Source organism: Globicephala melas, chromosome X (genome assembly GCF_963455315.2).
Source record: "Globicephala melas chromosome X, mGloMel1.2, whole genome shotgun sequence".
NCBI lineage: Eukaryota > Metazoa > Chordata > Mammalia > Artiodactyla > Delphinidae > Globicephala > Globicephala melas.
In genome coordinates this window covers 113,969,626-113,984,205 of record NC_083335.1, presented here as the reverse complement: position 1 = coordinate 113,984,205, position 14,580 = coordinate 113,969,626, and the positions used below count along the sequence as shown (strand labels likewise).

Below are 14,580 nucleotides of genomic sequence, written 5' to 3'. Positions count from 1 at the left end.
TTACGGTGGTTTCTCAAATTGCTCTTGCTTTAAAAGAGGTTTCCGTCAGAAATGAAACATGCAGCAGTTAGAAACTTGATCTCCATACAAATGTGGAGTCTTGACTACGCACACTGTTTAAAAATGACACCATACCGAGGACAGAGAAGGACACTATTTATGTATGGTAAAAAGGCAAGTGAGTGAAGCTATAATTTTTATTTCATTTCTCTTAATACATCCACAGCTATTGCCACCTAAATAGATCTTTAAAATAAGCATACACAAGTACTGACTATTATCTACAAATATTTATTGTAACACTTGAACTACAGGAAGCCCTTGGCACTGATAGAAAATATTGATTCACTGTTAGGTTACAAAAATTTATACATAGCAAAATTTAATGCTCTTTACATAAAAAATATTAGACTACTTAAACAAAACTTTCAAAAATTCCTGGTAATGGCTACCAGAATTAGAAAAGTAAAATTAGGCTTTAGACACTGCCTCTTCTAGAACACTGGACTCAAAACAGCACCTCCACTGCTGGAAAAAATATTTAAGTCTGTCATGCAACAGGAAAACAAAACACCAAGCTATTCTGGAACAACTGTTCTACACAGAAGAGAATGTCTCCCAATTAAAAAAAAAAAAAAAAAAGTCAAGATCCCAATAGGCATTTTTTTAGGCATTAACAACACCAACGAAAAGAATCCAAATGAACTATTATACTTGATGTTCAATTTTAATAGCATCTGATAAAGGTATGCTTCCTCTCATTTTAACACATTTCTGCACATGGATACGTTTTAAAATCCAGGAAACAGCCAAACCACAAGTTAATTCTTAACATGAATATACAAAGTTAACCCTATATTATGCAGCCCCCTTTGAAAAGCACTAATGCACCCAACAGTTATATGTATCATTTCCTAAAGAACAACACAAAGTTTACCATCACTAATACTCGATACCTATAGTCACTTAATGTTCTGAAACACAATGATTTAGAAGGCAAGTTTCTTTCGAAGATGGCTTAAAACTCAAGCAGTTGGGTTTTTTTGTTGTTGTTTTTGTGGGGGGTTTTTGGGGGTTTTTTTTTGCTGAACACTGAACTTTATTATTCCAGGAAACTAAGATTTAGATAAGAAAAAGTGAAATAAATACCAACCCTAATTGAAATTACTTCAGTATTCAAGTGTATAAAAAAAGTAGGTGGTGTGCGGTCTGTTGGTCATTCGGTTTTAGCTATGTAGTTGGTATGAAACTGTAAACTCACTATTCAGACCACGTAAAAACGGTTTTGAGTGGTGGTCATTTTAATAAGGTAACACTTCTCCATGAAGAAAAACACTTGTGGAACAAAATTCTATGAAGGATTTGGGGTTGCCTGTTGTTCTTAGAAATTTAAAGCAAATACTCATTAAGGCAGAGCTGACATTTCTCAAGAATGATGACAACTGGGTCACTTTATTAAAATGAAATCTATTATAAAATTGATTCTGGGAAGTTGATTCTGGAAAGTTTGTCAGTTGAAATCCGGCTTCCTCCACGCTCGGTGTAGCAGAATTATTATAGTGGGCTCATCTTAACATTCTTGGGGAAAAAAGGATTTCTGATTGGATCAGGAAATTAATACGTCCTGCGGGTGCGGAGGTCAGCTCTTTTTTTAAAAAAGGTCAATTGTAAGGATCACTTTATCTTTGAGCCCCAGCTTCATAAATGTCAGCTGTCTGTCAGAAATGGAACTTCACATCAATTCCACTTTATCTCCTATTTTAGATACATTTATCTATTTGAGAACGGATGGTCACACCCCCTGACGCTGGTATGGCATGGTCCCTATCAAGATAGATAGGGGTATGATGTATTCTCACAGCCTGTCTTGGTAGGATCGTGAACAGGCCACAGATTTTCAAACGGATGATGAACGCTCATTTTGTCAAAGTGTTGCCTTTTAAAATGGCTCCCATGAAACCTCCAATATCTGTTCTAAAGAAAAAGATTTACCTACTGGAAGGTTTTCCTAGAAATACATCCCAGCAGCTTGAGACAGACAGTGAAGTGTTTGTTTGGACTTCTACGTGAGTTTGTTTGGTGGGGTACACATCTGTACTGCAGAGCAGCTGTCTGTCTGATGATTTGTCAGCTGTAAATTCGTCGGCTGAGACCCTCTGGCAAACATTTATGTGTAAGAATTGAGTTGTTCTTTTGACCGAGACTGGATATCTTGCAGTTCCTGTTCTTCCTTTGCTTTGATATCCTGGTAAGCCTGCATTTTGCTTGCATCCTTTAAGTAAGCCCAGTTAGAAGACAGTATCATGAGGAAGTGGATCTGGAAAAGAAGGGTGAGCATGATGGCTAGTGAGCATGTGAGAAGGCAAAGCGAGCTGCGAGGTAGATTAGACGCTCTGTACTGGAAAAAGGGAGAGGTGGTTATTCCGTATTAATACTCCTTCTGCTATCAATCAGAGGCATCGGAGACTGAGCGCATGCTCTGCTAAGACGCTTCATAGTAAGAGGCTGAGGAAAAGTTAGTACACACACACACATAATGAACTTGGAAAAAATGGCCAAAGAAGTTACTGTTAAGAAAAGGCAAAAGTGAAATACGACAGGGCGCTTTTTACCATTTTGAGGGTAACTTTAAGGTAGAAATTCAGAAACACGCTGTGGGGTTATTTAGAATCAGTGTTGTGCAAAGATCTAGCTTTCCTATCTATCCGTGGATAGAAATAATTCCCCCAAAGGCCTGAAAGTGTGAACAATGTTTATTTTGAGTAAATAATATAAAACTACATCTTTAACATGTAAAAATGAAGTGAATGTCAATACCAGAATTAAGAACTAGAAGCCCAGCATGCAGTCTCTGTGTTAACACATTTTTGGTAGTGCAACTACAGTTTTCACTTTATAACTGCCATGATTTCATTTCACAAAACGTCAAAATCTTTATTATCATTCTTTACAGTTGATGTGGCAAACACTTCTTTCCCGCTTATTTTCCTCATCTTTCCTGCAACACCTACATCTCAAGTTCCTTATATTATATACAAGTTCCTTCTCGCCATATTTGAGACTTTCCGATCCAAGCAAAATTACTCTCCCCATTATAAGCTCTTACGTGCAGTTTGAGAAGTGGCTATGAGGCATCAGTTACTACTCACCCAAAGCCAACACTTTGAGGTTATCAATTCTGGGGGCTCTGAAAGGAATGATGGTGTTGTGTAAAAATAAAACTACATATAAATCGTCTTTTTAGAGATAACAAATAAGCCGACGAAAACTTGAAGAAAAACAGCTTACTTGAGGGGCATTTATTGGGTAGTGAGCCCTGTAATCATAAAGAAAATGTTGTACTCAAATTTAGAATAATGTTGTAATCAAATTTAGACTGTAAAGTATTTTCCAGACAGAGTCTGACAAGACCAAATCCCCATGAAAACGGTTCTCCTCCACTGCATCTTCAGCACTTGTTTTCATCACTGAAATTGGTTATCAGACAAGCAAAAATAAAGGAAAATGCAGGTATTCCAAAGTTTTAATACTTAGAGATACTACTGCTCAAAGTAGTTTCGGTTCAGTTTTTCAGTGGCTGCTCACCAATGTCAGTACATAACTGAATCCTTTCCAAAAGGTGGAAATAGCCAGATCTCATTATTTTGTAGTTCATGGACGGTAAGTCATTTCATTAATCTACCATGCACAATGAGTTGACTAAAGCGATTTACAAATTACTAGAACAAAACTGCAGAAACCTAGGCTCTGCTTTAGTCTGGGGGTCAGTGATACTTCATGCTACTGCGTATAGCTCTCTAAAGCTCCTTATTGGCCTTATGCAATTTAGAACTTAGTGCAGCAATCTTCCCGACTCTTAAACTTCAAAACCGCATAGTTATATGTAGTAGCCATCATGTAGATCAGCTGGTGGAAGAGAACAGAACAGGACAGTAAGATACAGGCAATAAAGGCCGGCGCCCTGACGCTTCTAAGCTCGGGTGGGGATGAGTGCCAGCTCAGAGCCTACGGCGTGCTGCTTTTTTCCCAGTTATAATCGTAAGAGGAGATTTTTCATAGCTGGCACACACACACGTTCCTATTTGGCATTTCACGTGTAAGTAAGTCCTCTGCTCTCCCGTCAGTACGTTTATGAAAAAGACTGGATGTATTTTAAAAATAACAGAGCTGGGTGAGCAGCATGAGAAAGATGAGGGTAAGAGCCCTGTTTGCCCTCGTTCTTTCCCACGCTGCCCACTCAGCAGCTGTTAGTCCTCTGCCTGCCTGTTGCTCAGTGAAGAGAACAGGTCACCCCAGTGATGTAGCCGGTGGTTCTTTCCCTGGCTGGAAGGGGAAGGGATGACGTCAAGGTTGGAAAAACTGGGAAGGACTCATTTCCGAGCACATGAGATTTCCCCTCTTCTCTACGAGTCTTAGATTTCTCGACACCACAAACCCAGCCCTCCCAAATGTTATACACACACACAAACACACAAACATACATACACCTGTGTGGTTGCACCCTCCCTATGTGTGAATTTGCCTTGGTGCTGAAATTTCTCTGTAACTCCCAGGTCAGGACTCAGGGCACTGCCACGGCCATTCGGACATGCAGAGTGGGGGAAAAGCTGAGGCAAGCAAGGCGCCACTCTGCCTTCTTGTGGCAACTCTCGGGCTGTAAACAACCAGCGTCCTTTTCATCATCTATTTAGTGCCACGGAGTTTGCATTTCTGTGATTTCACTCTTTACACATTCCCTCACCGGCAAGCTGCAGGGCTGGCTAGGGTCCCTAAGCACAGGAAGGCGGCGAGGGGCCTTACGGAGAAAACACGTGTGTTAAACTTCGTTCAGGTTTGAGTTACAGTGCTGTTCAGGAGTCGGCAATATATACTCAGTAAGATGTCTTTCTTTAAACAGAAGCAAACTGATTCTTGCCACAGAATCCAAATTGCATCACCCACCATGGATGCCTAGACCACCACCTCGTACTTCCTGCAGTCTAGACATGGGGTAAGTCTACACAGGGGAAACTGAACCAAGGTCGAGTCCCAGGCTTGTTGGCTGGAAGGGAAATCTGTTATTAGAGTGAGTGCAGGGAAGCAGGGGACTGCACTAGGCCCGTCCTGGGGCCAGTACTCACCAAGGCAATGACGGTGGCACCAGCTCCCGCACAGGCCACGATGAACAGGTGATAGGACATGTAGAACTAGGAAAACAGGGCACCAACGTTAGCATTTTATGTGGAAGGAAATGGCCTCCCCCGATCCGGGCGCAGCTCCCTCTTTCTCCTCTAGGGCTGTTTTGTGAAGGCTGGGCACGTGCTGGAATCACCTGCGGGGCTTTCCAAACTTCCTGCGGCCCAGGCTGGACCCCAGACCCGTTACAGCGGAGAAGCTGGGGGCTGGGCCCCGGCGTCAGGCTATGATACTGCGCCGGCGTGCCTGCAGTCTGATCCTGGACATACACGCAGAGCAGCCAGGTCGGCGGGCCCTGCCGGTCTCAGTCGCTCGCGGCTTCCAAAAGCATGTCAGGATTCTCTTGAGTATGCAAGCTTCCACGAATGCATTTGAGAATCTGCTTTTATAAACAGTTATAAACCACTGCCTAAAGACTATTCTAGGGCAGAGAGATTTTAAACCATAGTATGTCAGGATTTATTGCCAATTAAGGATGAACAAGAAACAGGAGCAACTCCGTCTGGAAACGTGAGACGAAGTGCCAATGTATAAAAATGTGCTTGTATACAACAAATTCAGGGCAGTCTTCTCTGAAAATTTACCTTGGTTCTGTGACAAGAGTCCTACTTTGAAACACTATCTGAAGGTGAAAGAGGAGAATCTACATATGTATTCAGATTTGCAGGACTGGGCTCACTCTCGAATTATTGCCAAAAGAGAAAGCTCTCTGATGGCGCAGGCTCCCCCGTCAGTGGGCTGGGCCATGGACCAGGGCCATTTTCTACGTCAAAACGGGAGGCAGAGAGCCCTCTTCTCGCTCTTTGTCCCTAGGAGAACCCCTTCGCTCAGCCTCTCTTGCCCAGTGGTCACCTAGGAGCCCGCTGAGGGGGCGGGGTTTACCTCATTGGTGTTGCAGATGTTCTCCAGGGCCGAGCCACATATTCTTCCTGGGAAAGCATTCCAAGGAATGATACCTGAGAAGCGAATCCCAAGAGAAGCTTAGTGATTAGTGCAAAGTCCAGCGCCCCTGCTCTCAGCGGGCCCCACCACTTTCAGTGGCAGTTACAACACAATGACCGGCTGAGTTCTTCAACAACTGATGTACCTGCTCCCTGTAGAACAAGCTTTTGGGAATAAAAAGTCCTATTTGGACAACAGGGCAAGAGCAAAGTCAACTAACTAGTCCATAGGAGAATCAGACAATTTTTTCCCCTACGAATTCTGCTTTGATTAGTTGAGCTGACAGTCCTGAACTCTAGTTCAACAGCCGCAGGACAACCCCCCTCACAGGCATTTCCTCCTCCTGAAGCCAAACCAACACATCTCCCCCTGAATTTCATGGTCTGCGGCCTCACCCCTCAAGCTTGATGTCAGTGGTCCACCCCAAGATCCGTTCTGAAACTGGGAGGCTGTGCTCAGAAAGGTTCACGGCCATTCGACAGAGTAATTATGTTCTAGAGTTTGGGTTTCCATTTTGTATGTGTGTCTTTGCTTTTCTATTCATTTTTGTTGTGTTTTACAAGTATCTCGGAAATGCTTCTGGATTGAAGCTCCAATTGGAAACTTGGAAAACCACTGTCCTTCCGCACAGAGAGCGCAGCCCGTGGTGTCTCTCACTGGACCCAGCTCACCTCTGCAGGCACCTCGTCCACTCGGCGGCTGCTGCTGCCCTTTCTGCCGTTAATGCCTAGGTGTGTGCTTAAATATGACATGGGTCAAGTTCTCCTTCGCCCAGGCGATAATAAGGAGGGAGGATTTTAACAAAACACTACTTATTCCTTCCGTCTTTGCTATGGAGCAACAGTAAGTCTTTCTGCTTCAGAGGAATGGGAAACGAAACCACTGGTTTCAAATCTAGAACATTTTTAAAAAATGATGACCAAACATTTGTAGTGAATACTTAAGAAGACGGAAATGATATATGCATCTAGATATTCACTTACAAATACTTTAGCAATCAACTTTAGGATGGACTGAAAACAGAGACTAAAGAACAGTGTGGGTGAGCCTTTGGCTCTATGAGAAGAGATTAGTCCGATGGGCAATTTTAGGTGAGTTTCGTATTATGGTTCAAGGTAAGATGCTGAGGAGAAGCCAGATAGGAAAAGTAAGAAGCAGAAAAGCTCTGAAAGAACAATGATTTCCTCTTCAGTTCTAATGAAAAGCTCTTCTTTTCCTCCTAGTTGTTTCTGCCAAGAACAGGATTTCCTACCATCCTGGCCAGAAGCACTACTGAAACTGCCTTCTCTCCCTCAGCAGGGAAGTCGGGTCTACAGTGATGGACAGGAGGCGCCCTGGCCCCTTCTGTGGCCTGCTTAGCTGCCGAGGGTAAGGATCCCACTCATTAGAAAATATGTGTGAACAGGTTTTTTCCAACAGCTGGCTTTGATAGAGTACCTTCTGATGACTTCAAAATACACCTGGATTTTATGTTTTGCTTTTCAATGTTAAAGCAATATGGTCATTTAAAAAAGACCTGATTTAAAGAGGTGAAGGTGCAGAGTAACTGGATTATACAATGCATGCAATGTTCTGGATGGAAAACTGGATGGTACAAAACCGAAAAGAAGTTGAAGGAAAAATATATACTCTTTTTAGAGTGGATATCCGCACGTCTTTTTTGATTGAACTGCATTATAGAAAGTTTCTTTTACTGTACCCTGAACTAGCAAATATAACAATTTTGAATGACCCTTTAGAGCCTAACTGATGTTTCCATCCAGAAAATGGAGCACATTGAGGGAAAGAGTGGAGCACATTGAGGGAAAGAGTATAATAACCTCTTCCAATAGAAGGGATGAAACCCATCTGGATGCTTAGACGCCCATGTAAATAACTAAGGCCCAGACACATGCACAAGAGGATACCAACGAATCGAGGAGACGAAAAGGAAGTACCGTATTGCCGGATGTCCACACAGATCTGCTCCACCCCGGCTGTCCCGTTGGTCTGGGGGGACTTGATGACTTCACAGGTTGACCATATGTTGTAGAACATAAACACGGGCACTGCAGAGAAGCCAAACACACCCAGCCAGGCCACTCCCAGCACATAGGTGAGGAAGACGAACTAGGCCGAAAAGGAGGAGGAGAAAGAATCGTCACCGACCAGGGCAAAGCACATCCCCCGGGAGGAGTGATGACGCATTTCCTGGCCGATACCGAACCTGTAGGACGCGGTCAGAGCACCGCCTGGACCACGGCAGTGACAAGGGAAGTCTTGGAACTTTGCGGGTCCCTCTTTTAGCAAGGACGTGAGTGGCCACGAGAGGATCTCCCTTGTGCAAGGTCACAGAGCTAGTTGGTGACAGGGCCTCCTCCAGGCACTCCTCCTAAACACCACTGGCTGGAGGCTTTCACAGGCCACTGAATTATAACTCCGTACCAGTTTCCTAAATTCCCTTTCTTTTACATAATGGATGGGCCGTAGAACAGCCATTGCTACAGGAAGCCCTTTCCCCAAAGGAACTTGGCTAGTTTCATGATCTTGTGAAATTACTAAAAAGCACTAGATGCTTGCACCTTCACTACGTTTACAATAGCCGTGATCACAAGCTTCGTGCACAGTGGACCTAATAAAATGCTCATTTCCCTCTAGTTTTGTTCTGTTGTGTTTTTCAGCTTTAAGATCCACAGCAGCGATGGCCGCGGGAAGAGGCTTCATCGTGCTGGCCCACATGCTGCCACGGGCGATTTCACCAGGCACAGGATCGTACGGCTTTCCTTTCTTCCTGACCTGCTTGGACTACTGCTTTTCAGAGAGCTTTGAAAAGGCTGTTTCAAAAACGCTGTGCGTCTGGTATTTTCAGAACGCGCACCCACCCGGGCACCCCAACGCCGGGCAGCGTCCTCAGCTCGCCCCCTCCTCGCACGCTCAACTCCCGTACAGCAGACCCAGAGCCCGCTTCGCCTCTGTGCCCCCTTCTGTGCTCTCACTCCCCACGAGCCCGGAGTCTCACGATCGATGCCCTCTTGCTCACCTTCCTCCAGTTGCTGCCTCTGTGCATGGTCCCGTCACAGCCTACCTGTCTTTCGATGTCATTCCCAGCCCGGCAGCCCACGCCTTTCCTGATCTGGCCGCGGTCTGCTCTCCGCAGCAGCATCCCTTCCCTCCTCTGGGCTCCAGCCTCCCCTGCCAGCCAGGCCGCAGCGCCTCTGCTCCGGGCTGCTCTGCTCAGGCTGGGTCCTCCCCCTCCACGCCGGGTGCCGCTGCCGCCCTCCCTGGCCACCCCCCGGCCCTGGGCCCACAGCTCTACTGCTGCTCGCGGGAACGAGCGCACACTCTCCCAGCCCCTTCCTACCTGGGCTCCCGTCTGGGCCCAAAGAAGTACCTACACTCTCTGTGCCTCCCTTAAGGAGGATTTTTAGGAACACCGGGCACTCCGTGTCTTTTAAGACAGGCTCTGCGTCCTTACCTCGTGACAGCAGAGAGCTCAGTCGGTGCCCCCCCTGGGAGCCGCGGCCCCGCAGCGAGGGTGCGTATCTTCCTTCCTTCCTGCCTTCCTTAGCCAGCCTGGGCGTTCTGCCTCTGTGGGAGCACGTCTCTCTCAACTCCCCAAGTGTTTTCGTCACATCCGACCACTTGCTCAAATGCCAGCCAGCTTGCTCGGCCCAGGCTATTACGAGCTGCACTTCAACGCGCCCCAAATCAAACTCCACGAATGCCCCTTTCCCACCTCTCCCTCCACCCCGGACTTTCCTTCTGTGAAACGGCACTTTCTAATCCTGCCTCTTAACGAGCCCCTTTTAGGCTCTGTCCTCCTCTAGACCAGAGGTCAGCAAACAAACAGTGCCTGCAAAAGGCCCGAGAGGGGACGGGTCAGGCTCCGCAGGCCACGTGCGGTCACAGACACTCCTCAGCGCTGCCGTTACAGCATGACTGCGGCCGCAGACGCCGTGTCAACGAAGGGGTGTGGCGGGGTGCCAAAAAGTCTATTATGGACATCAAACCTAGAATGGCATAGAATTTCGTGTGTCCTAAGATACTATTCCTTCGTTTTTTTCCCCAGCTCATAGGTGGATAAAAACAGGTGGCGGACCGGCTCTGGAGCCGGCTTAACCCCCCTCTTTAGGCTCTAAACCTCTGGAGGACAGTCCCCAGCGAGGTGCTTAGTAGGAAGCATGCTTGGTCAGCACTGCCAGAGGGACTGGGACCATTCATCATAGTATGGGTGAGTCTTCGTGGCCACAATCCATATTCGAAGATAAATGAAGGAGAGCAGTGAGACGATAGGAAAACTATCTCCTTTCATAGTGGGGACTTTATCTTTGAAAAATCTTCAATACCCTTGTTATCTGGACGTTGATAAGAGAAATGCTTGATTTCATCCTACCAGCCATAGATTTTAATTTCTCCTCAATAATATGTTGAGGGTTTTTTCATATTCCTCACTCTAAGTTGGAACGGACACTCCTCCTGTCATGGACTCTGCACGTACTCTGTTAGCTTTTACCAAATACAAAGAAACACGTGGAGGTGTGGCTCTGGCTGGGTATCAGTCATCAGAGATTCGTACTCACCATCCCACTGATGCACCGGCCACAGGCGGTTGTTTTAAACTCCCCGTGCAGCTCTTTCACTGCGCTCGTGGTGTAGAAGCCTTCTGCCAACAGAATGATCCCGTACAAGAAGAAAAAGGATGCAATTCCATAGATGACATACTGCATCAGTTGTATTCTAGGAAAAGAAGAAGGTCCAAGTGGTTAACAGACGTTTTTGGCCTCTGGAGGGGGGCCATGAGGGTGACATCACTTGCCCCGCTGATGGCTTCGGTGGGCTCATGGGGCGTTGCAGGTGGGCATCCCTGCCCAGCCCACCGCAACCTGAGCCTTTCTTCCAAGGTGAGCAACCTTCCCAGACAAGGGAGAAGTTTCCTTTGCACAGGGGCCCAGTTGGAATCTTTCAATACTTACGAGATTACTTATAAATGCAGACGTTGACGAGTTAAAGTCACTCATCCAAGGAAACACACACAGCCAGGATTTCAACGCTGGTTCAGTGGACGACGTGTTCCTTCCACCATATCAAAATGCCTCCCAACCAGGCCTAGTGCTTAACGTTATTCTGATAAACCCCCTAAGTAAGCACTGAGGGCTGCTTTAAGGAGTAACGTGGGCAAACGCTTTCTGCACAGACATTCTCATGTCATAAGTGATACTATATCCAGTAGATACAAAAAGTTAATTCACATCTAATTTTGTCCTATGAAAGCCAACAGCGATGCAGCTGACAACCTTTGGCTGCCCAGTGGAACTACCTGGTGAGCTTTAGAGACAACAGGTACCTGCGTCCTCTCCCCAGAGATCATGACTTAATTAGTCTGGGGTGAAACATGGACATGGGGATTTTTTTTAAAGATTGCTGGAAGTTTGAGAGCCACTCATCGAGATCACCAGCTAATTAAACTAACACACCTTTCCCAGGCTCAGTCACGGTGAATATCTCTTGGTCTTTTTTGTACACATTTGGCACTCAGCGAGTCCACTGTCCTGCTCAATCCTCCTTATAGCCTCCCCCACTGCCGCTCATTTCTTTGGAATCATTTCCTGAACAGATAAAAGAATAAAGTTCCCTAAGGACTCTTCCCAGAGGATCCCGTTATTGTTCCATAAAAATTCACTCGTGCCTTTTTCAAAAGTCTGGTAGAAAAGTTTCTTCCAGTCACAAGATATCTAAAGACTGTCAAACCCTGGTAGTCAAGGAAGGAAAAAGAAAACACCGAAGGGCAAGGGGAAAATATACGAAGGAAAAAATTCATTGCTGTCACGCATGCACGGTTAGAGAATCCATGCATGGGAGTTGTTGTGACTCCACTGAGAATGAGTCCAGAAAGGGAAGGCTGAGGCTGAACCCCTACAAACAACGCCCCCTCTTCTGAACTGGAGGATAACCGGGGAGTTTTCTTCTGCTTGAATGAATGTCCAAGTCCTGGTCCTGTAGACTTAGAGTTGGGCTAAGTCCTCCCCAGGGTTCCCGTCATTCCAGGGCTGGCCGTTTTCTGTGACAACACTGGAGGGCGACTGTTACTTGGGAACCACGGTAACTCTCTTGGTGGGAGGATTGGCACCATTGCCATCGTCGCCCTCGGCCACTGTGTGCAGAGTGTCCTATGTGTGCACCCTGGTGAGATCCCACCCCAGGTCCCGAACACCCACTGCACTCTTGGCCCTTTCTTTTTCCTTCTCTCCCGGACCTTTTCCCATCTGCCTCCAGGGAGCGTGAATGAAAAGCATCCGTTTTCTCCCAGGTGAGCACACTGCAGTCTTCCTGAAACCCTCCTGGGGTGGTGGCACTTTAAATACGTCTTCAAAGGAAGCAGGTACTTACACCTCGCTCAGCAGGGCATGGTCACTGGTGTTGGTGGAGAAGTGTTGCTCAAGGATCGCCACGGTGCCCGCGAGAGCCACGTGCCCACAGCCGCAGAACAAGGCGACCCCGGAGAAGCAGAGGATGGTGGCCACGAGGGAGGCGTAGGGGACTCCTCCCAGACACTTGATGCAGCATTCGAAGCAGCCTGGACCCACAGGAGAGAAAATGCCGCTGTTAAGGGCAAAACTCCTGACTTCGTGAAGACCACCCATTAACAGAGAAGGCTCGACTTATCCATCTTCCCGCGCATGCTTTATGGACAACAGCTCAACGTCCCAAGGACCAGAGGGGGAGCTGCCGACATCTCACATTCTGTGGGTGAGGACTCGGGGGCTCCAAGAGGACATATGTAGCTTAATTTGCTCGGGGTGAGTGGCACAGCAGCCAACTGACGAATAGTTATGGAGTGAGGCACAATTCTACAAGTTTTTGTCTGACCCGGGGTCAGGTTAGGGGCCCCCCTGCTCAAGGAGCAGCAGTCATCCCACTCGCAATGTCAAAAGAACTGCAGTGAGGCTGCGGTTCTATGAAGAAAAGCGACCGTCAAGTTGCCCCCAACCTCAGCCTTCTGGGGTTTCGGGTACCTATTTCTCTCTTTTGCAGCAGCCAATGGCTTTCCCCGAGCCTTTGACCTCCTGGGCAACCAGAAGAGTCAAATACAGTAATGACACTATTGCTGTGGTCAGAAAAATATCAAGGGAATCATTTTGGAAAGGTGGTGGGCATGTTGGTCCCTAAAAGCACCAAGTCACCCAGATCCGCTCAAGTGGGTCCACTCAAGTTTCATGTCAATATCAGAAAAATTAGCTCAACTTTTAAATAAAAATGTTGCCCCGGGCCAGGCAGCACAAGCAGTTTAATCACAGTCCTCCCCCACCCCTCCTCGGCTTCCACCTGCCGCCCTCCAACAGAAACGTTCAGCGTAAGAAAGAACCGCGAACTGGTGGGTGACGACATTTAAGTACCTGAAGAGGGAAAAGGAACACGGGGGGGGGGGGGGGGGCGGGGAGACAAAATGAGCATCCATGAAGTGAAATGAAGGAGAGAGCCACAGTTCACGCTCCATTCTCGAGAGGAATAAGAGTTTCATTCATTTTTAAAATCAACTTTGACTTGAGATGTCCATAAAGACCTCCCCGGGGGCAGTCAGGTGACATTTTCAGTTCGGAGACAGTTACGTTTCAGTAGAGCAGTGCTGGCCTCGGGATAATGTCGGTACCTCTCGTGACCTCCCATCCCTGTTTACATTATCCAGACCCTTAAGTAAATGGCTTGTTGGGGAAATGGAACTCTGAACGCATTACGATGTTAAACAGTAATCAAGAGCAGTTCATGACTTCAGGGCAAGCACATTAAGGCGGCTAAATTTCTTTCACCCCAACGGCCTTTACAGTACACAGGGAATGACTACCACAGCGAGAAACACGGGAGCTAAGCTTTTCCATTTTGATGAGCATCCCATTCTAAAACTAGCATTTGCTTAAACCCACCCCAAGCGGTGACTATACACTCACTACCCAATCTCTCTTCAGTTCATTGGAAAATAAAAAGGTCGGGCCCTCATAAGAAAGTGTGCTGCCTTTCATTTCAAAAGATGACCAGCTGTTTTCATGAAGACCAACCTCCCTGAAATGGACTGATGAAACTGCCTAAGATGGGACCCAGCACACAATACAGTTCAAGTTCACTAGCAAGTCAGTACCTTAAAGAGCTTTGGACACTTGAGATTTGCGAACGAGGATGACGGAGGTCAATCTTATTTTGTCCTATGACCTTCTAGGGGCTGAGGTGAAGCGAGAGGAATGCAACTAAAAGTCCAAATGCTCTCCAGGCTCCCAAATCGAGAGGAACTAAAATCGCTGGCCTCGATGTATTCCATTATATAAGAGGGAAAACAGACCTCTTTTCTCTTGTATTGTATCATTCCCCACCTCCCCCATTCTCAGCCTCCACGATGAAGTTAGGAACAAGATGAACGCCTGCTTCCCTAGCTAACAAAGTTATATCTGGGGGGCTTCCCTGGTGGCGCAGTGGTTGAGAGTCCGCCTGCCGATG

General features: G+C 46.7%; 2 protein-coding genes across 6 annotated transcripts in view; one reads left to right on the top strand and one right to left on the bottom strand.

Moving 5' to 3' along the window:
* On the top strand, positions 1-13,494 carry LOC138842526 (uncharacterized). Of its 2 annotated transcripts, XM_070044752.1 has the most exons (4): positions 1-4,990; positions 6,681-6,848; positions 7,341-7,485; positions 8,778-13,494. In XM_070044752.1, exon 4 carries the CDS (start codon positions 8,798-8,800, stop codon positions 9,509-9,511), a length of 714 nt encoding a protein of 237 aa, XP_069900853.1. In that variant the 5' UTR covers positions 1-4,990; positions 6,681-6,848; positions 7,341-7,485; positions 8,778-8,797; the 3' UTR covers positions 9,512-13,494. The 2 variants fall into 2 exon arrangements, with proteins under 2 accessions (XP_069900853.1, XP_069900854.1); XM_070044753.1 differs by lacking the exon at positions 1-4,990 and having other exon boundaries at positions 6,003-6,848.
* Positions 184-14,580, bottom strand: part of GPM6B (glycoprotein M6B) — a 152,593-nt gene continuing 138,196 nt past the window's right edge. For 3 of the 4 annotated variants that reach the window (XM_030848127.2, XM_060293029.1, XM_030848123.2), the window contains 6 exons: positions 12,484-12,670; positions 10,677-10,833; positions 8,055-8,226; positions 6,058-6,131; positions 5,121-5,186; positions 184-2,317 (listed from right to left, as the gene is read on the bottom strand). In XM_030848127.2, the coding sequence (XP_030703987.1) occupies positions 2,168-2,317; positions 5,121-5,186; positions 6,058-6,131; positions 8,055-8,226; positions 10,677-10,833; positions 12,484-12,670 (806 nt within the window). In that variant the 3' untranslated portion in view covers positions 184-2,167. Of the gene's footprint in view, positions 2,318-2,735; positions 3,907-5,120; positions 5,187-6,057; positions 6,132-8,054; positions 8,227-10,676; positions 10,834-12,483; positions 12,671-14,580 lie in introns of those variants that run through there. The other variant, XM_060293030.1, reaches the window with a different exon arrangement.

What these genes read in the sequence shown, in the direction of transcription:
- LOC138842526 (XM_070044752.1), top strand. Translation starts at nt 8,798, where the DNA reads ATGGCCGCGGGAAGAGGCTTCATCGTGCTGGCCCACATGCTGCCACGG.